General features: G+C 37.9%; 3 protein-coding genes across 3 annotated transcripts; 1 reads left to right on the top strand and 2 right to left on the bottom strand.

Annotated features, from left to right (window-relative positions):
* Window positions 1-10731: 10731 nt before the first annotated feature.
* On the top strand, window positions 10732-13565 carry LOC135222144 (putative proline-rich protein 21). Its single transcript, XM_064260312.1, has 2 exons — window positions 10732-11460; window positions 13428-13565. Exons 1-2 carry the CDS (start codon window positions 10732-10734, stop codon window positions 13563-13565), a joined length of 867 nt encoding a protein of 288 aa, XP_064116382.1.
* A 169-nt stretch (window positions 13566-13734) lies between these two features.
* Window positions 13735-14829, bottom strand: LOC135222143 (golgin subfamily A member 6-like protein 26). The gene is made up of 2 exons (XM_064260311.1): window positions 14659-14829; window positions 13735-14511 (listed from the first exon to the last, which is right to left on the bottom strand). The coding sequence occupies exons 1-2, from the start codon at window positions 14827-14829 to the stop codon at window positions 13735-13737; spliced, it is 948 nt and encodes a 315-aa protein (XP_064116381.1).
* Window positions 14830-15001: 172 nt separating this feature from the next.
* LOC135222142 (kinesin-related protein 4-like) lies at window positions 15002-15973 on the bottom strand. The gene has a single exon (XM_064260310.1). The coding sequence runs from the start codon at window positions 15971-15973 to the stop codon at window positions 15002-15004; it is 972 nt and encodes a 323-aa protein (XP_064116380.1).
* Window positions 15974-22500: the final 6527 nt, after the last annotated feature.

The following is a 22500-nucleotide window of genomic DNA, read 5'->3' as shown; positions in this document are numbered from 1 at the left end:
GCTGTTTGATTTGCATATCAAGAGAGAGAGAGAGAGACGACAATGGCAGTTGGCTCAGAAAAACAAAATGCTAATAACCCTTTTTTTTCCTTTTTTTTTTTTTGGTACAGTATATTTACAGTTTGACGTTTATCGTGCGTCCATTTAGTTGTTCGAAAATGTCCATCTCTCTCTCTCTCTCTCTCTCTCTCTCTCTCTCTCTCTCTCTCTCTCTCTCTCTCTCAAGCCCCAGTTCTTTACATTACATATGCAAATGAATTCGATGTTTTCTCCAATTAGTTGGCTGAATTTTCTTCGCTAAATCTGCGCTGAAAGGTAATTCAAAAGGAATTGTTTGGGTTACAATTATGCAGGAGACGAGGAGAGAGAGAGAGAGAGAGAGAGAGAGAGAGAATTAGCGTAGAAGAAATCACTCTTTTATCATTATTCACTCTTATCATTGTTCACTTTTTATCATTATTTTTCACTCTGCATAAGTATACATAATATACACGTATATATATGCTATTTTTATATATGGTAGTTTTTCCAAATTTTTTTTTTTTTTTTTTTTTTTTATTGGAGATAAATTTGCCCCGCCATAAAGTTCATTATATTATTAGTATTATTAATTATTATTATTATTATTATTATTATTATTTTATTATTATTATTATTATTATCATCCCCGCCCCATAAAGTTCATTATTATTATTATTATTATTATTATTATTTATTTATTTTTTTTTTTTTTACTCTATCACAGTCCTCCAATTCGACTGGGTGGTATTTATAGTGTGGGGTTCCGGGTTGCATCCTGCCTCCTTAGGAGTCCATCACTTTTCTTACTATGTGTGCCGTTTCTAGGATCACACTCTCTGCATGAGTCCTGGAGCTACTTCAGCCTCTAGTTTTTCTAGATTCCTTTTCAGGGATCTTGGGATCGTGCCTAGTGCTCCTATGATTATGGGTACGATTTCCACAGGCATATCCCATATCCTTCTTATTTCTATTTTCATCTAGGACTTATCCATTTTTTCCCTCTCTTTCTCTTCAACTCTGGTGTCCCATGGTATTGCGACATCAATGAGTGATACTTTCTTCTTGACTTTGTCAATCAACGTCACGTCTGGTCTGTTTGCACGTATCACCCTATCCGTTCTGATACCATAGTCCCAGAGGATCTTTGCGTGATCGTTTTCTATCACTCCCTCAGGTTGGTGCTCGTACCACTTATTACTGCAAGGTAGCTGATGTTTCTTGCACAGGCTCCAGTGGAAGGCTTTTGTCACTGAATCATGCCTCTTTTTGTATGGTTCTGTGCAAGTGCGAGCATTCACTTGCTATGTGGTTTATGGTTTCATTTTTCATATTGCACCTCCTACTATGGGAGAGATGTTATTTCCGTCTATCGTTCTTTGAACATATCTGGTTCTTAGGGCCTGATCTTGTGCCGCTGTTATCATTCCTTCAGTTTCCTTCTTTAGCTCTCCCCTCTGTAGCCATTGCCAATTGTCATCGCTGGCTAGTTCTTTAGTCTATTATTATTATTATTATTTTTTTTTTTTTTTTTTTTTTTTTTTTTTTTTTTTTTTTTTTTTTTTTTTTAACTCTTATCACAGTCCTCCAATTCGACTGGGTGGTATTTATAGTGTGTTTCCGGGTTGCATCCTGCCTCCTTAGGAGTCCATCACTCTTCTTACTATGTGTGCGTTTCTAGGATCACACTCTTCTGCATGAGTCCTGGAGCTACTTCAGCCTCTAGTTTTCTAGATTCCTTTTCAGAGATCTTGGGATCGTGCCTAGTGTCCTATGATTATGGGTACGATTTCCACTGGCATATCCCATATCCTTCTTATTTCTATTTTCAGATCTTGATACTTATCCATTTTTTCCCTCTCTTTCTCTTCAACTCTGGTGTCATGGTATTGCGACATCAATGAGTGATATCTTTCTTCTTGACTTTGTCAATCAACGTCACGTCCGGTCTGTTTGCACGTATCACCCTATCCGTTCTGATACCATAGTCCCAGAGGATCTTTGCGTGATCGTTTTCTATCACTCCCTCAGGTTGGTGCTCGTACTACTTATTACTGCAAGGTAGCTGAATGTTTCTTGCACAGGCTCCAGTGGAAGGCTTTTGCCACTGAATCATGCCTCTTTTTGTACTGGTTCTGTGCAAGTGCCGAGCATTCGCTTGCTATGTGGTTTATGGTTTCATTTTTCGTATTGCACTTCCTACATATTGGAGAGATGTTATTTCCGTCTATCGTTCTTTGAACATGATCTGGTTCTTAGGGCCTGATCTTGTGCCGCTGTTATCATTCCTTCAGTTTCCTTCTTTAGCTCTCCCCTCTGTAGCCATTGCCAATTGTCATCGCTGGCTAGTTCTTTAGTCTGTCTCATGTATTGTCCGTGCATTGGTTTGTTGTGCCAGTCCTCTGTTCTGTCTGTCTTTCTCCTGTCTCTGTATATTTCTGGGTCTTCGTCTACTTTTATTAGTCCTTTCTCCCATGCACTCTTTAGCCACTTGTCTTCACTGGTTTTCAGATATTGCCCCAGTGCTCTGTCTCAATGTTGAAGCATCCTCTATACTTAGTAGTCCTCTCCCTCCTTCCTTTCGTGTTATGTATAGTCTGTCCGTATTTGCTCTCGGGTGTAGTGCTTTGTGTAGTTGTCATATGTTTCCTGGTTTTCTGATCTATGCTGCGGAGTTCTGCCTTCGTCCATTCCACTATTCCTGCGCTGTATCTGATTACTGGCACTGCCCATGTGTTTATGGCTTTTATCATATTTCCGGCGTTGAGTTTTGACTTGAGTATCGCTTGAGTCTCTGCATATATTCTTTCCTGATCGTCTCTTCATCTCTTGGTGTTTTATATCCCTCCTTCCATTATTCCCAGGTATTTGTATCCTGTCTCATCTATGTGTTTGATGTTGCTTGTCCCATCTGGTAGCTTTATCCCTTCAGTTCTCGTTACTTTGCCTTTTTGTATGTTGACTAAGGCGCATTTTTCTATTCCAAACTCATCCTGATGTCCCCAGATACAATCCTTACAGTCTGAATTAGGGTATCTATTTCCTTGATGCTCTTACCATACAGCTTGATGTCGTCCATGAACATCAGATGGTTGATTCTGTTGCCTCTTTTCTTGAGTTGGTACCCGGCATCCATCTTCTGTAGTACTTTGTCATGGAATCATGGCTACTACGAAGATATCTTATTCCAGAGCTTGTAAGTATTGTATTCCAGTTGCGCATTGTATTTTTGAGGAAGCTGATGGTGTTTTCCTTTTCCTCTGCCCCATATATTTTCAGGCATTCTATTAGCCATGTGTGTGGTATCATGTCGAAGGCTTTCTTATAGTCTATCCATGCCATGCTTAGGTTGGTTTTCCTTCTCTACTGTTCTTCATTACCATTTTGTCTATCAGGAGCTGGTCTTTGTGCCCCTACACTTCCTTCTGCAGCCTTTCTGTGGTGGGGGATGTGTTTGTCTCCTCTAGGTAGTTATATAGCCTTTCACTGATGATACCTGTTTAGTAACTTCCACATTATTGGTAGGCAGGTGATAGGCCTGTAGTTAATGGCTATATTTTCCCTTACTCTTGTCTTTCTGGACCTAAGGAATGTTTCTTCCTGTGGTCATCCATTTGGGTGATTTGAGATACAATGCTGGAGTTGTTCTGCATTCGTGGGTGTAGGGCCTTGAAGTTTTTGAGCCAGTATCCATGGACTTCATCGGGACCTGGGGCTTTCCAGTTTGGCATTTTCTTTAGTTGGTGTCTGACTGTGTCTGTCGTGATCTCTGTGAATCTTTGTTTTATTCTCCCTGTTTCTTCTTCCTTGACTTCCTGGAGCCATGTTGCATGTTTGTTGTGTGATACCGGGTTGCTCCATATGTTTTCCCAGAGTCTCTTACTTGGTTCGGCTTCAGGAATTTCTTTGGGTGGTGTCTTCCCTCTTAGTTGGCTGTATAGTCTTTTTTTCTGGTTCGGTTCCGAATAGTTTGTTCTGTTGGTATCCCTTATTCCTGTTCGTGTACCGTTGGATCTTATGTGCTTTGGCCTTAAGCCTCTGTTTTACATCTTCTATTGTGTTGTTTTAGTCCCCTCTCTTGTACTTTGTATTTCTCGTTGAGTTCCTCCCGTTGTTTTCTTGCTTCTTAGCCTTTTTTCTGCCATCTCTTTCAGTTTACTCAAGTCAGATCTCATCACCATGATTTGCTTTTCCAGGCGCCTTTTCCAAGGAGGTTGCTGTTTTGGTTTCTGTTTGGGTTGGTTGTGCTGGTGGTGTTGGTGTTCGAATCCCCATCAGTGTGTATTATGCCCATTAGTTTCATTGACCTCACTTGTTTTCTCCCTTAATTTCTTGGTGTTGTAGGCTTTCATGGAGGGGATCTTTGTTCTCTCTGTATCTGGCTCCATCCATTGTCTAATCTTTTCTACCCATTCCGTCCTCTCTGTTACTTCGTCGGTGTTTCTTCGTGTCGTTGTTTGATACCTCATCTTCCCTGTCGTCTTCTGTGGCATCGTCTCTCAGTTCGTCTTCGTGTAATTCGTTGTCGTGTGACATTTCCCTTTCCAGTTCTTCTCTTTCTGTTGTTTTTCTTTATGTTCCTTACTTGGTCTGCCAGCCTCTGCTCTGTTTTGGGGGGTGTTATTCCTCTCATTCCAGATGTTGACCAATCTTCTTCTATATCCTCTCTCGTCGGTTGCTTCTGATGTAGCATCTCCATATTTCCTTATTTTCTTCTCTTGTCCATTTCTTCCTTTTTGCCTCTGTAGCTCCAATCTCAGGCTGTTGATTACTCTCGTTGTGGTGATCAGTTGCTGGATGACGACCTCCAAGTACCTGACCGTCTTCCCCTTCAATTGGGTTGAATACCTGGTTGCCGGACGAAGCTCCTCTGTTGCCAGAGGTTCCATTTACGTCGTTGTCGTTTATTCCTTCATTTCTTTCCATCATTGCTGAGTTTTGCTATTTAACCCATAGCTGGACCCTACCCATCAGGGATAGGTACTCATTTACAGCTGAGTAGACTGAGGAAATTATGGTAAAGATCCTTTCCCAAGGAAATAATCAACGCCGAGGGAGAGCTGTCACCCATCCAACGGACTGACCAGCCCCAATGTTGCCTTAACTTGACTTAAGTCTATTGACGACCTAACCACTCCTCCACGGCGCCACATATATTATTGTATTATTATTATTATTATTATTATTATTATTATTATTATTATTATTATTATTATTATTATTATTATTATTATTATAATAATTTTTTTATATACATTCGACCTCGACTGACGACTATATTCTCATCTTTGACAACTTAATTTACCTAGAAATATTTTTTTTCTTCATAACTATAGTAATGTACCTAGTCTGTCATGGAATTGCTTTGTATGTCTCTTTACAAGTGTAAAGTTTACATGGCTTTGACTATATTTTCAGGGATTTTGAGACTTGATATGAATATTTCTTCCCAAAAATAATTGTTCATTGGTCATATATATACATATTTACACAAATACTAATTATATATATATATATATATATATATATATTATATATATATATATATTATATATGTGTGTGTGTGTGTGTGTGTGTGTGTGTGTGTGTGTGTGTGTGTAGGGGTATGGGTATGTGTGTATGACTTGGACATTTTAAGAAGTTGATTAAAAAAATACTTTATGATAGAATAGGTGAAATACTGTACGTACCAAAAGCCGATGATCCCATTTCTGTGTCATTTAAGTATATCGAAGATAGTATATATTCGTTAGTTTATGCCAAATTTATCTCCGATTAGTAATTCTCCAAGTAATTATTTTTACACGAAAAATTTTAGATATCAATTTGGTAAAGGTTGTTTTATTCAATGTCTGAATATCACTGATTCATTCTTCGGCGAACTTCTGTTGTTTCGTATGAAATATATATTGTGTTTTAATTTTTTCATATCTGCTTGAGTAACTTTTTTTTTCTTTTTTAAGTTTTTTTACGGAGTTATAGAACATTGTAGGCGTTTATTGCCATATCATGTCATCTAGAACAACCTTAGTTATTTATTTCTGATTTTTACCTAATTACTATGTCTTTAAAGATTTTGCGGCGTGAATTATTTTCTTAGCAAAAGTCGAGTAACTGATTTAAAGGTTTTGTGTTAATTATTTGTCTATATCCGTGAAATTGTTTGATAAAAACTAACTAATTGGTTTATTTAACTGTTTTGTTTCTCTATGTAAGCAAGCTCGACTCTCGAACATTAGACATTTCCATTTCGTCTGCAAAATGCTGTCTGCTGCAGGCGTCAACTAGTCAAACACGAGACCCGAATCCATCTATATTCCGGCAAGGCAAAGAAACGGAATTTACGCTGTGCCATATTTAGGGTTGTAAAATTCGACAGATTGTCTGAGTCATTACTGTTATTAACAAATCCCGTTTCAAGTCGGAACAACATTTCCTTTCCGAATCTTGGGAATTGCGTCAGTTATTTGTTTTCCTTTTCTTTTCAGTTTTCTGTGAAATAAAACTATTGAGGTGGCTACTATTTGTCCGTACGTCTACAATTTTTCTGTCCGCCCTCAGATCTTAAAAACCGCTGAGAGTAGAGGGCTGCGAATGGGTGCGTTGATTATCCCCCACCAATCATCAAACATACTAAATTGCAGCCCTCTAGCCTCAGTAGTTTTTATTTTATTCAAGGTTAAATTCCGCACTTTTCCTGTCCGCCCACAGATCTTCAAAACTACTGAGGTTAGAGGGCTGCAAATTGGTGTGTTGATCATTCACCCTCCAATCATCAAACGTAATAAATTGCGGCCCTCTAGACCCAGTAGTTTTTATCTTCCTCAAGGTTAAAGTTAGTCATAATCGTACGTGAGGCACTTCTGTGCATTTTTCACTTTATTATTATTGCTCAGGGTTATGGTAATTCTTGAGGTATTGATGCAGGTTCAAAGCACCTTGCATTCTTCAGTTATTTTGTTTTGACATAGACATAAAACTGATGTTCTATGTAAGTATTTGTATATCACGATTTACCTTGAATGATCTGCTGTGGATTGGCTATTCTTTTCCCCGAGACATTTTCGTTTCTATTGAGCATCTGGCTCCAGTCATTTAGAAACTTGCTTTGTAAAGTAATAAACCGTCAAGTCCACTTTTTAGAAATATAATACGCTGAATAATAAGCGATGTACTTATAAGGTTGATATTTTATTATTGTTAAAGCTATAAATATGATTACGATAATATATATATATATATATATATATATATATATATATATATATATATATATATATCTGTGTGTGTGTGTGTGTATGTGTGTGTGTATATTGTCATCCAATTTTAGTATACGTACATATACATATGTGTATATATAAATATATATATATAGTATATATATATATATATATATATATATATAGAGAGAGAGAGAGAGAGCAGAGAGAGAGATGAGAGAGAGATGAGAGAGTGAGAGAGATAGAGAGAGAGAATAAGTAGTTTTGTAACTCACTTATTTTGACATTGAATTTATGGAGATTGAGAAATATGTAGCTTTGTAATCCTTACTTATTCTATCATTGAATCTATAAAGATTAATTTTAAAATTGACAATACATGAAATTTTTTTAAAATTAAATGTGCATGTAGCATTCATATAATATCGCTTCATCTCCGTAGAGTTCTGCTTTTTTTCTTTCTCTCTTCTTAGGATTTTCCTTTGGAGATGATCCGAATAATTCATTCATGGCTGAATTTTTAGCATCAAGGATAATAACCTGATGCACAACTCATTCGCATTTTGCCTGATGTGAGGTACCAATTCAAAATGAAATATAGCGTGGAAATTTAAAATTTTGTAAATATTTAATGATTCATTTGCAAATTGAGAAATGTAGAGGTATGCAAATGCAGCGCAGGCAAACACTCCTGCATAAACATCAAACTGCCTTTTCGCGTTTAGAATACAAAGAGGGTTTGGGATTTCACAGATACTATTTAGAATTCAAGGTTCGGTTGCTATTCCTTGATTCGTTTGAAAATTGTCTCGTACTAAATTCTTTCGTATATAGTGATCTTGACTTTGAATTCCTGATTGGACTGCGTTACCTTCTGTTAATTGATAGTGCACATGACTTTATCAGAGGTACTTCTAATCTGTATGATTTTTCATATCTAAATATGATAATGGAATCGTAGGACGACATCAAGTGAATAAAAACTCAGACTGGGTAAATAATTTAACCTAATGAAACCAATTAGTACCTCCTTTAAGCAAGAATTCTTATTGTGTAAAAAACAAATTCAAACTTTCAAATTCTCTCTCTTCTTCGGAACAAATAACCCCTAGTTCATAAATCGACCCTCTATATAGTTTTTTATATCTTACTGATAGTAAAAAAAACTATAAGGTCGAGGTCACATCAACCGTGCATGTTGATGTCTAGGCCAGTCCCTTACGACGCTCCTGATTGGCTGTTGATAAGCCAATCACAGGGCTAGAAACTCTCAGTCTTTCTCGAGAGTTCATATGGGTAGGATCTATGTTCCACCTCTCCTGAGGGAATAAGTCTTTCAAAAGTATCCCTCAGGAGAGGGGAAACATACATCCTGCCTATGTGAAACTCTCTCGAGAGACAGAGGTTCCAGCCTGTGATTGGCTTATCAACAACCAATCAGGAGCGTCGTAAGGGACTGGCCTAGAAATCAAATGCACGGTTGATGTGAATCTACTATAGTAACTTAGATTAGAGGGCACAACTTGGAGACTGAAGTTAAGCATATAAATGTCTTAGATCAACCAGACCACTGAGCTGATTAGCAGCTCTCCTAGGGCTGGCCCGAAGGATTATAGATATATTTACGCGGCTACTAACAAAATGGCTATTTAGGAAGGGACCTGCAGCTTATTGTGAGATCCGAACCACATCGAGAAATGAATTCCCATCACCAGAAATAAATTACTCTTGATTTCGCGATGGCAGAGCGTGGTAGCCGAGCACGTAACCGACTCGTCTAAACGAGGAACTTGGAAGGAAATTCGTAGCCTTTAACCTTTAATGGGGAGGCTTGTAAATGTTTTGTGTGAGGTTCGGGGGGAGCGGGGGATGGGGGTAGGGGGCTTAATATTGAAATATGCATGGGTAGGCCCTTAGAGTTTATGAAGTTTCTTTCCCCCAGCAGTCTGGTGTTATTGCCTATAAAAAAAAAGATGCATAAAGCAGAAGGGTTGGACATATTTCTCTGTGATCTCATTTCCTGCAAGTTACTTTTATTTTCATGTCGGTCTTTTTTTCCCGCAATGTAGAGGAATTATATCACCAAAGGAAAATGTATAAAATACTTTGTTTTTTAGAAAAGCTGATGAAAGCATTTCCGCGTTGTTGTATTTTTGTCCTACAGTATATCGCAATACCGTAGTTATATATTTAATCTGGCTAAGCAGATTAGACTCTGCCTGACAGATAGAGGGTGAAGTCCCGATCACTTGGCTTAGCCTTGTCTACCTTTCTTTTCTACTACGCGCACATACACAAACATATAACGCACACAAGGACAAATGTTTGTATTTATATGCTCATATATATATGTATATATATATATATATATATAATATATATATATATATATATATATAGTATATATATATATATATATATATAATATATATATATATATTTATATATACACACATACATATATATTTTTAATGCCATTATGATGGTGGTATATGGAATTTAACACAAACTTACCCTATATATAAAAAAATAGCAAGAGGAAAAATTAAAGTAAGGAATTTAAAGAGAACAAAATATCTCCCGCACGTACAGTCAAGTTCAAAAGTCCGTCGAGACACTCTGGTCATCATTTTAACGGTACATAGATGGCGCTGGTGAACTTAGAGTGTCCGTTCTTAGGTCTTTCCTGTTGAATGGGTGGCAGTAAAGAGAGGAGAAGCCTGGTGTGTAGCATACGATAATGATATTTTGTCCACTCCTGAATGAAATATTCAATGATAATTATACCACACATTTCTAGCGCTTGGATAAATTCACAGGGTGTTATATATACAGTAGATAGATGCAGTATGTATAATACTAATATATTGAAACCTAATTTGGTATTGGGTAAAATAATGAGAGAGAGAGAGAGAGAGAGAGAGAGAGAGAGAGAGAGAGGGAGAAGAGAGAGAGAGAGAGAGAGATCGTCTAGAGAGAAACATTCGTCTACATTGAGGTGCTCTTAGGTGGATTAAGTAATCGCCTGTAACTTAACTTCTTTTATGACAATCTTACATAATACACTTGGCAGTTTTCTCTCATGCATATTAGGAAATGTACTTAAATGTATTAATCGTAGTTCAATAGAACATATGATGACATCCGTTTCTAAGGCGATTATTATCATTTATGTTGTTTTACTTCAATGTTTTTTTGGGTTGTACACTTATTCATATCTCAAGTCTTTTCATTCTCACAGTTTTGTCTTTGGGCTGATAACTATTTCTTTGATGGTTTACATTTGAATGTTGCACTGGCTTACATATTATTATTATTATTATTATTATTATTATTATTATTATTATTATTATTATTATTATTATTATTATTATTATATTTTGGGGGGTGGGGGATCTTCCAGTTTGTTGACCTGGGGAACGTCTTCCTCACCTTTTTTTTCCTTTTTTTTGTGGGGGATGCCCCCCCCCCAGCCCCCCCCAAGCCTTCCCGTATGGGGGATCGCCTCCCCAGACGCCCACAAAACCTACGAACCTCCACATTCAGACTTCCAACCACAACCCTCCACCCACAGTCATCCACTCTTCTCTCTACCCACAACCCTACATCACAGCCCTCAACCCCCACCCTCACAGTCATCCACTTCTCTCTACCCACAACCTACACTCACAGCCCTCACCCACAGTCATCCACTCTTCTCTCTACCCACAACCCTACACTCACAGCCCTCAACCCACAGTCATCCACTCTTCTCTCTACCCACAACCCTACACTCACAGCCCTCAACCCACAGTCATCCACTCAGTCTCTACCTACACCCCTCCACCCAAAGTCATCCAACCGCTCTCTACACTCACACCCCCCACCCAGAGTCATCCACCCGCTCTCTACCCACATCCCTTTAACCACAGTCATCCACTCAGTCTCTAACGACACCCTCCACCCACAGTCATCCATCCAGTCTCTACCCACAACCCTGCACTCACACCCCTCCACCCACAGTCATCCACTCATTCTATACCCACACCCCTCCACCCACAGTCATCCACCCATTCTTTACACTCACACCTCTCCACCCATAGTCATCCACCCAGTCTCTACACTCACACCCTCCACCCACAGTTATCCGCCCGGTCTCTACCCACAACCCTACACTCACAGTCATTCACCAAGTCTCTACCTACAGCCCTCCACCCACAGTCATCCACATGATGAAGCCAAGGTAATATCCGGTGTGCCGCAAGGTACGGTGTTAGCTGCAATACTGTTTGTTATTATGATTGAAGACATAGACAAATAATGTTAAGGATTCGGTAGTGAGTAGTTTCGCAGATGACACAAGAATAAGTAGAGAAATTACTTGTGATGAAGATAGGAAACGCTCTACAAAGAGACCTTAACAAAGTATATGATTGGGCAGAGGTAAATAGGATGGTATTTAACTCTGATAAATTTGAATCAATAAATAAATTATGGAGACAGAGAAAGAAAGCTATATGCATATAAGGACCTAATAATGAGACCATCACAAATAAGGAAGCAGTTAAAGACCTTGGTGTGATGATGAATAGGAACATGTTATGCAATGATCAAATAGCAACTCTGTTGGCAAATGTCAAAGCAAAAATGGGAATGTTTGTTACGGCACTTCAAAACAAGAAAAGCTGAACACATGATTATGCTTTATAAAACATATGTTCGTAGTCCACTTGAATATTGCAATATGATATGGTACCCACACTATCAAAGGATATTGCACAAATAGAGAGTGTACAAAGGTCCTTTACAGCTAGAATAGAAGAAGTTAAGGACCTAGACTACTGGGAAAGACTACAATTCTTAAAATTATATAGTCTGGAAAGGAGAAAGAGAACGCTACATGATAATTCAGGCATGGAAACAGATAGAAGGAATAGCAGAAAATATCATGGAACTAAAATATCAGAAAGAGCAAGCAGAGGTAGATTAATAGTGCCCAAAAATATACCAGGAAAAAATAAGGAAGCACACAGGACATTAATCCACTACGCACCAGCATCGATAATGCAGCGTCTATTCAATGCGTTGCCAGCTCATCTGAGGAATATATCAGGAGTGAGCGTAGATGTGTTTTAAGAATAAGCTCGACAAATATCTAAACTGCATCCCACCATCCAAGATTGGAAGATGCAAAAATATACCGGAAGATGTACTAGCAACTCTCTGGTAGACATTAGAGGTGCCTCACACTGAGGGACCTGGGGCAACCCGAACAAGATGTAAGGTCTGTAAGGTAAGGTATGGTCTCTGCCCACAACCCTACACTCACAACCCTACACTTACAACCATGTACTAACAGTCATCCACCTGGTCTCCACCCACAGTCCTCCACCCGCAGTTATCCTCATAACTCTCCGCCCTTAGTCGTCCACCTGGCCTCTCCCTACGACCTTACACTTACAGGCTTCTATCCTCAAAACTAAATCCTCAACAACCTCTAAACTGCAACCATCCATTGACAAACCCTCAGCACCTTACATGACCTTTCACCCACAACCTCCACCTTCAACTTTCTTTCACAACTTTACTGTCAAAACCTTGCCCACAACCCTTCAACATCCCTCCACCCTCACCCACAACCAGTTTAGAGAGAGAGAGAGAGAGAGAGAGAGAGAGAGAGAGAGAGAACTTTAATTTAGTGAACCTGTACTAATCTCCCTTTAAAATCGTGTGATGCATTTTGATATAAACTCAGGTAAATGCTAGTCAGAGTTACTTGTAGCATTATGCCTAGAGTCTACAGTGCCCTTCCCCTGGCATCTACCTTCTATTCTTTGGTATTTATTCTTTAGAACATATCAAATATATTTTAAAGAACAGAAAGTAAATGCTAGGTGCATGGCACTGTAGACTTTAGGCCAAATCTTTCAACAAGTGTAGCATTTAACAGAGTTTATAGAAAATGTATGTCATGGTTTTAAAGGTAGATTTTTCTGCTTCAGATTCTCTCTCTCTCTCTCTCTCTCTCTCTCTCTCTCTCTCTCTCTCTCTCTCTCTCTCTCTCTCTCTCTCTCTTATTGTTTTTGGCAGATATTTTACGGATGATTCCAACCCTCCCTATTTATCCGGGCTTGGGACCGGCACTGAATTGGGCTGGCGGACATGCCAGCCGAACTCAGTGGCTAGGTTAAAATGTTGCCTTTTCCACAGCAGGAAAATGAATCGAGTCATTCAGTTAGACTCAGTACTGAGCTCGTCCTGACTGAGACAAAAAAGGCAAACACAAATGGGCCACAGAATGGCTTGATGACTGTGGGGCTGAACCCAACACCCACCCAAGCATCATAAGAGGACCACTATGAACACCTTCGGGGTGGGGGGCCCCCCTTTTGAAGGTGTGGGGGAATCATGGGTCCCTCTCACACTGCTGAAGATGTGCGCTCAGCCCCATAGTCATCGAGTCAGTCTGTGACTCACTTCTGTTGGCCTTTTTTGGTGGGTGTCATTTCTGGCTTACTCAACCCACATTTTCTTCATCAGTATCGGCTCTTTGGGGCTCTATCTTGTCATTGCTTTGATGACACATTTTGTCATCTGGGTTTCCATCGGAAATTTCACAGTTCTTGTTAGAATCCCCGTTCGTTGTTTGCGGGATTCCTTCTTCTTCATGAATGAGGTCCGTCAACGTCTGAGTAAGGACCTCCCACTGCTTCCCGTAGTTGCTCCTGTCACTCTGGGCATCGCAGTATTTCCTGTATTGTTTCTCCCTTCTCATCCACAGGTCTTCTTCTTGCCCTCCATCCTGCCGCTCCTGTTCAATTCCATGCTGCAGTGCAATGTGTTGCAGATGGAAGTTCCTCTGAGCTGTGCCATGGAGAAGCGTCATTAACATGTATTTATCTTGATCCCTCAGAGCCTCTTCCTGTCTTCTTTGACGCTCCATGAGACGTTGGTGTTCCCTGATCATATTGTCTTCCTGTATCCTCCAATTTTCTTTCAATTTATCACATTCTTCCTGCAGCTTCTTCATTTCGCTGTCCTTCTGATCCAATCTCTCCTGATAATACAGTCTAATTTCATTCTTCTCTTTCTCCTTTTCTGCAATTAAAAGGTGGCATTCCCTCGACTGTTTTTCGACTGCTCCGATCAGACTGTTTCTCTCCTTGGAGAGATTTTGCAGTTTGTCCTCCATCTCCTTCATTTGTTCTTGATGGTCCTCCTCATCTTTCCTCAGCGTCTCTACTTCCTTGTCTTTTCCTGAACCTTTGCTGCAAGTGTAAATTTTCCCTCTCCTCTTTCATCAGAAGATTTTTCAGCATTTTCAATCTGCTTTCCAACGTTAGCATTTTCCTTTGATTTGTTGTTCTTTGCCCAAGAAATCTAGTTTTTGTGCCTCCCTTTTCTGGACCTCTTCCTCGAAATCTTTTGCAAGTTTTCTCACCTTCTCTTCTGCCTCCTCCAGCAAGCTTTCCAGTTCCTTCCTGTGATTGAGAGCGACGCCTAGTTTCTCTCCTATTTCACATCTCAGTTTTCTTTCTGTGTTTAGTAAGTTTTCTCTTTGGAGGTCCCTATTATGGAATTCTACTTCTAAATGTTCTGAGGGAGTTTCCATCTCATTTACCCTCTTTCTTTTCTTCCTTCAACAAGTTTCCATCTCCCATTCTCATGGATGAGCGTCTTGTAGAACTCGGCTCCTCTGTTTCTCCCTCATTAAAGATTTCTTAAGTAAATTTATTTGCATTGGTTTTCGTCTACCTTTCCTGAAAGCTGGCGTTTCTCTCCTCCTAACTCTGCAACCAGTTCTTCATAACCTGGGCTTCTCCAGCCAGAGTTTGGGTGGTTATCTTTCCATTGTCTAACTCTTTCTTAACTGAAGCCAGTTCATCTTCTTTTTCCTGTAACTGTTCTTTATACTTTGCTTTCTCTTTTCCTAGTTCTGAGACCCAGTTCTTCATCTTTTTGAGTTCTGTGGACATAATCTCAGTTTTCGCTCTTTCTGCTGTTAGAATTTCTGCTGCCGAAACCAGCTGAGATTCTTTTTGGCCCAAAAGTAGTTCTAGCGACTGAACTTTGTCCGTTAATATCAAGTTTTTTCTGGGTCTCTTCTGCAGTTTCTTCTCTAGTTCACAATTTCTGTCTTGAAGGTCAGTTGCTAACTCCCTGAGTCTCACGTTTTCTGATTTAATGACCTCAAGTGTTTCTCGGTCCTTCTCAGCCTCTATCGCTTTATGTCCGAGTACTTCTTGTATTTGGTCAACTTCCTTCTTCTTCTGGGCTACGGCATCCTTGTAGCCTTCTATCAGCCGCTCGAAGTATTCTTTCTCTGAAACAAGCTTTTGATTGGAAGTTTCTATTTGTTTCAGTTTGAGGCCCAACTCAGTTATTTTCTTTATGGCGCTCTCCAGTTCTCCTTCCTTTTCGACTAAAGCCTGTTGGAAGAGATTTTGCTTTTCTCTTTCGTCTTCGTCCCTTTTCTTTAGCAAGACGTCATTTGCCTCTAACTGGCTCTCTAGAGACTCCTTCAGTTCTTTATTTAAGTTCTCTAACGTGTCTCCTCGGTCTAGAGCCAGTTCCAAATCTCCTTCTAGGTGCCGTTTTTCAGTCAGAACATGTTCCTTTTCAAGGTAGACGTTCTCGATTTCTCTCTTCAGTCCTGCTCCCTCCTGTGCGGTCGTTTCCAGCAACTTGTCTTTGTCCACAAGTTGGTTCTGAAGCCGCACAATCTCCTCCTGTGCTTCCTTCCAGAGATGTTCCATTTTATTTCCGTAAACTTGACTCCTTTCCAGACCTTCTGCTAAGGTCTGTTTTTTCCACATCTGGTTCTTTTTGATGTAGTCTTGGCAAATGGATTTCTTTCGGCTCTCCTTCCTCCTCAGGGATATCTGGTTCTTCCATGTCGGGAGGACTCTCTTCCAGGCTAGGCATTTCCAGATCTTCCATATCTAGACTGTCTTTCAGTCTAGATACTTCGAGCATATCTCTTTCTTGTTCCTCCTTAGTATCTTCCAGGTCTTCTATATCTCGGCTATCATCCAGTCTAGATACTTCACTTACATCAGTTTCAAGTTCATTCACACTTTCGCTCATATAGGTATCATTTTCATCTTCACTATCGCTCATGTCAGTTTCCATTTCATTCTCACTATCGCCCATATCACTTTCCAGGTCATTCTCGCTTTCGCTTATATCAATTTCCAGTTCATCCTCACTATCGCTCAAATCATTCGTTCTTTCACTTTTCAGACATTCCTCCAATTCATGAACTTTCAGTCCAAACCTTCGATATATCCAGAAAACAGCAAAACGCCAAGGCTGCCAACAAGACCAAACCAGGTTGGCAAAGGCAAAGGATGGCGCCGTCAAGCTGTTCCGCTGGTCCACAATTTCTGGTTCAAGAGAATCAACAGCAGCAGCAACAAGAGCACCAGGTACTCGGAAACCACTGTCGACTCCTTGAGAACAAAAGAAATTCTGCAATTGGTTGATTGAAGCGCATAATTTCTTCGTAGATGAATGCTAACTACCGCAAGTAATATGCAATAAAGCTCAAACATGATGAATGTCAACGTATACGTTTGTTTGCTTTCTCAATGTCTAGTATTTGAAAACAAAATGCCACGGAACGAGGACTCAAGATCCTGGGGCGTTCTTGAAGATCCGAAGAACAGCTCCGATTCCTGACTGCTCCTGAGGTCTCAAGATCCTGAGGCGCTTCTTGAAGATCCGAAGAACAACTTCGATTCCTGGCTCAGTTCCGAAGGATCCTTCTTCTTCTTCGTTGCTGTGGCTGCATCAGTCCCTCTGGAGGAGGGAGGGGTCGACGCCCCTCATCGTCAGAGGCAGAATCCTCGAAACGAAAATTTTCCGACCTTCACTTCTCGCCTCCTACGAAATCCTACGTTTTTCCTGTTTAATAATAATAATAATGAAATTGTAGATTATATATATATATATATATATATATATATATTATATATATATAAGTATATATATTATATAGTATATATATATATATATATATATATATATATATATATATATATATATACCCAGGTGGCCATAAAGTCCCCGACCATACAAGTATTATAAGATACTGGGGCCTTTATGACATTGGTGGAATATATATAAACCATAAATATAGATATTACAATATATTTATATATATATATATATATATATGTACATATTATATATATGAGTGTGTTTGTGTGTGTGTGGGTGTGTGTGTGTGTGTGCGTATATATATATATATATATATATATATATATATATATAGATATATATATATATAATATATATATATATGTGTGTGTGTGTGTGTGTGTGTGTGTGTGTGTGTGTGTGTGCGCGTGTATTATATATATATATAAGATATATATATATATATATAGATATATATATATATATATATATTATATATATGTGTGTGTGGTGTGTGTATATATATATGTATGTGTATATATATGTATGTATACAATGTGTATGGAAAACTTAAAAAAATTGCTAAACTCAAATGATTACGTTGAAGCAAGGTTTATCTTAAAGTATTCATAAATTATCTAAGTTTGAAGTAATGTCTACATTTATTCTCCGAATTTGCTTAGAGAATTTACTTTCTTTAGCTTTATTTCAAATCGTACATTCTCATATTCGTATTTTTGGGTGAGATCCTCATATATCCGTATTTCAGTTTCTAGTTAATTTTAAAATCCAGGTGTTTTGAAAGAGGACGAGATGTCATCTGGCCAAGTTATTTCATTGGAATTCTACCTAAAATGTAGATTTTGGCTATAATAATAATAATAATAATAATAATAATAATAATAATAATAATAATAATAATAATAATAATAATAATAATGGGATATTGTAATCTTATTACTCTGTCATTTGTTCTTACAATTATATATATATATATATATATATATATATATATATATATATATATATATATATATGTGTGTGTTGTGTTTCGCCGTGTTAGGTACTACAGTAGATTCACATCAACCATGCATATGATGGCTAGGGCCAGTAGTCCCTTACGACACTCCTGATTGGCTGTTGTAAGCCAATTACAGGGCTGGAAACTCTCAGTTTCTCTCGAGAGAGAATTCACATAGGCGAGATGTAGTATGTTCAACCTCTCATGAGGGATACTTTTGAAAGACATGTCCCTCAGAGAGGAACATACATCCTGCATATGTGAACTCTCTCGAGAGATAAGGAGAGTTTCCAGCCCTGTGATTGGCTTATCAGCAGCCAATCAGGAGTGTCGTAAGGGACTACTGGCCTAGGCAATCAGATGCACGGTTGATGTGAATCTACTCAAAACCCCTTAGGGAGGGTCAGGTGTCCCTAAGTGAATTGGTGTTTTCACGAATTCCTTGAAAATATCAGGGATTTATCCTTTCACTAATAACCTGTCACTCACTTGATTATTTGTCCCATTTACTCTTGCCCAGCTCAAATTATATTACTGAAGTAACGTTAACGTTTATTTTCTGAACTTGCTTAAAGAATTTACAAATATATATATATATATATGCGTGTGTGTATATATATATGTATGTATATATATATATATATATATATATATATATATATATATATATATATATGCTTTAAAAAATCACAGTAGAATACCACTGAAAAATTATAGGCTGAAATCCGAGCTCTTTGGTCTTTATTAAGACATTGTCAAGGAACGAATGAAATACAGTTTGGAAAGAGACTTATCAGGTACAAAAGATCAAGAAGACCAGATGGTTAATTGTCAGAAAGGTAAAAATCAAAGAGATAATCAGGATATCGGATATCACACGTTCACAAAGTTTTAAACATAAATTTAAAACCTTAGATTTAACCATAATAGAAACTAAAGATTTGCTATACAAAGTCCAAATACATGTATAAAACTGGATATATTAATTTTGTTATTTATATTTATCTACAAATTTTTTCACTATGAAGGCATCGAGTTTAGATAACCCAAGACTTAAATTTGGAACACTTCCATTATTTAACTTGACGAAACAAATTCAGGCATATTCCTTTTAGCTGTGTCATTACATGGGATTAAGGCTCTTGCCTGACTGCAGTCAATAGGATGATCTAATTCTCTCATATGAGAGAGAGAGAGAGAGAGAGAGAGAGAGAGAGAGAGAGCAACGGCAGCAAGGAATTGCTAAAAACTCATAATATAAAGTTCGTATGCATTTCCCTTTATAAATATCGGCACGATAGCAAAGGGTATCCGCTGCAAAATATTTCAAAATGCACAAATTCCGTTTTTGAGTTTGTTTCAGCTTTTGCGTCGTCAGAATTGGTCATTTGTTCTATAAAAATGCGATATTACAAAATCCCGTCTTCTTTACGATCCTTTTCTCCCGAAGGAAAGAGGAAAAAATGTTTCTATAATATATAGATATTCAGACAGAAAGGAAAAGTCATTTTCATATGAGTCCATGACACCAGCATTAGTATCGTATATAATAAGAAATTATTTTAAAACATTGATTATTGTTAATGATGATGATTATTTCCTCAAATAAAAACTATTCGCATGGAACAAGCACACTAAAGGGGCCACTGACTTGAAATTCAAGCTTCCAAAGAATGTTGGTTTCAACCTCCCACCGCAGATCGGACAATGTAGCAGTAACTGATCATGATACAGAGCCAGTGGTTTTTTTTTCATCGACCTTGGGGAGACTCGGATCCGAGACATCTGCATGGCGTACTACGGCACTAACCACTGTAGTACCCTTTGAATAAATAATAGGTCTTGTAGTTCACATCAAATTGTAAGTTTAAGGCTCTTGCTTAGCATTTAATATTACTATCTATTTATCTTTGTGCAAAAACGAACAAATTATCTGTTTGGAGCTAAGGAGATATATACATACGATTTTCATTGTGTATGTATGTTCAGATATGGAATCCGCGGGGTATTTATTTATATTAAACTATGGGGTATACTGCCAAATAAAGATAAGAGGTCATACTTAGGGAATAAAGAAATAATTTGACTTCAAGTGAATATATAGGTCAGTGAACTACAGAATGTCAGGATTATATTATTATATATATCATATATATATATCTTACAAGTGTGTAATGTTAGTGTATAACACTATCATGTCTTGCTTGGAGACAGCTGAGCTGTAGGGGCAGCTTACTGTGAAAAAAAAGAAAACCCAACAAAATAACTGTATTAACGTGTTTACTTTCTTTTTCAATGATAATAATAATAATAATAATAATAATAATAATAATATAGAACTAGAAATACTAGCAGAGACGATAGTCAGTTTCCAGGCCTCTCTAGTAAGTCCTAGAATACGAAATAGGAACCCTGAAATCAATCTCCTTTGATCCTCTGTTAATCTGTCAGAACTACTGCTGTAGGCCTCTTCTCTCTATCTCTCCTCTCTCTCCTCCTCCTCTCCTCTCTTCTCTTCTCTCTTCTCTCTCTCGTACTTTCCCCTATCTTTGTTTGTTTTTTTCATTATTTTTTCTCACAAAATCAGGTTACTTTTATTCGTTATCACAAGCTTTTACTGTTTTACATTTACTATATATATATCTAATATATATATATATATATATCGATATATATATATATATATATATATATATATATATATATATATATATATATATATAAGTATCCGTAAAATAATCTAGTATCATGGGTTATTGGATTATTGTTGTTTAAATATTACAAACACCCACCGTCATTTTATTGTTCTTCCGTACGTATTCCCTATCTTACATCTTACTTTCCACCTTCTCTTGACAGTTTTCATTCATAGTCCAACTGTTTTGAGGTTTTCCTCCTGTTACACCTTTCAGACCTTTTCCTGTCTTACGTGTCAGCGTTGAATGGGTCTTCGTAGCACCCAGCGCTTGGCCTTTGACTTAAAATACATATTCAGTTCAATAGCCACAAACGGCCATCGTGAAAATCCCCGAGCAAAATATTATTCATAAAATCCTCCAACTTGATGTTTGTTTCGTAATAATAAAACAAACCTTTGCATTCGAAAAACGCTTGAAGGGAGACGGGAATTGTAGGGAAAACGAACTCGTCTTTATTTTGTTTTATTTTATTTAATTCGTTGAACAATTAGAATGTGAGTTTGAGAATGTTTCTGGCGTAACTCTGAATTATTATTGTTATTATTCAAAGAAAACTCCTAATCACACGTGTCAATAAAATGGAAAAGTAAATCCACAATAATATATCTGTTTTGATTTTGTTATTTATTTACACAAAGCAGAAAGCTTTCGATGACCTGCTTTGTATTTTAAATAACAAAATCAAACAGACATACTATTGTGGATTTACATTATTATTATTATTTATTATTTTTTTTTTTTTTGCTCTATCACAGTCTCAATTTGACTGGGTGGTATTTATAGTGTGGGGTTCCGGGTTGCATCCTGCCTCCATAGAGTCCATCACTTTTCTTACTATGGTGTGCCGTTTCTAGGATCACACTCTTCGCATGAGTCCTGGAGCTACTTCAGCCGCTAGTTTTTTCGAGATCCTTTTCAGGATCTTGGGGATGCGTGCTAGTGCTCTCCTATTGATTAAAATTGCCGTACGATTTGCCACTGGCATATCCCATATCCTTCTTATTTCTATTTTCAGATCTTGATACTTATCCAATTTTTCCCTCTCTTTCTCTTCAACTCTGGTGTCCCATGGTATTGCGACATCAATGAGTGATACTTTCTTCTTGACTTTGTCAATCAACGTCACGTCTGGTCTGTTTGCACGTATCACCCTATCCGTTCTGATACCATAGTCCAGATGGATCTTTGCGTGATCGTTTTTCTTATCACTCCCCTCAGGTTGGTGCTCGTACCACTTATTACTGCAAGGTAGCTGATGTTTTTGCACAGGCTCCAGTGGAGGGCTTTTGCCACTGAATCATGCCTCTTTTTGTACTGGTTCTGTGCAAGTGCCGGGCATTCGCTTGCTATGTGGTTTATGGTTTCATTTTTCGTATTGCACTTCCTGCATATGGGAGAGATGTTACTTCCGTCTATCGTTCTTTGAACATATCTGGTTCTTAGGGCCTGATCTTGTCCCGCTGTTATCATTCCTTCAGTTTCCTTCTTTATTATTATTATTATTATTATTATTATTATTATTATTATTTTATTATTATATTATTATTATTATTATTAATGTTACGTAAAGTTCTTATTTTATCGCATTCTCTTGTGTTATGTTTCGTTATAAGTATGAATTTGATATATGCATATTTTTCTA

This window comes from Macrobrachium nipponense, chromosome 3, assembly GCF_015104395.2.
Source record: "Macrobrachium nipponense isolate FS-2020 chromosome 3, ASM1510439v2, whole genome shotgun sequence".
NCBI lineage: Eukaryota > Metazoa > Arthropoda > Malacostraca > Decapoda > Palaemonidae > Macrobrachium > Macrobrachium nipponense.
The sequence above is the reverse complement of the archived record's forward strand: the minus strand, read 5'-3'. Positions and strand labels throughout refer to the sequence as shown.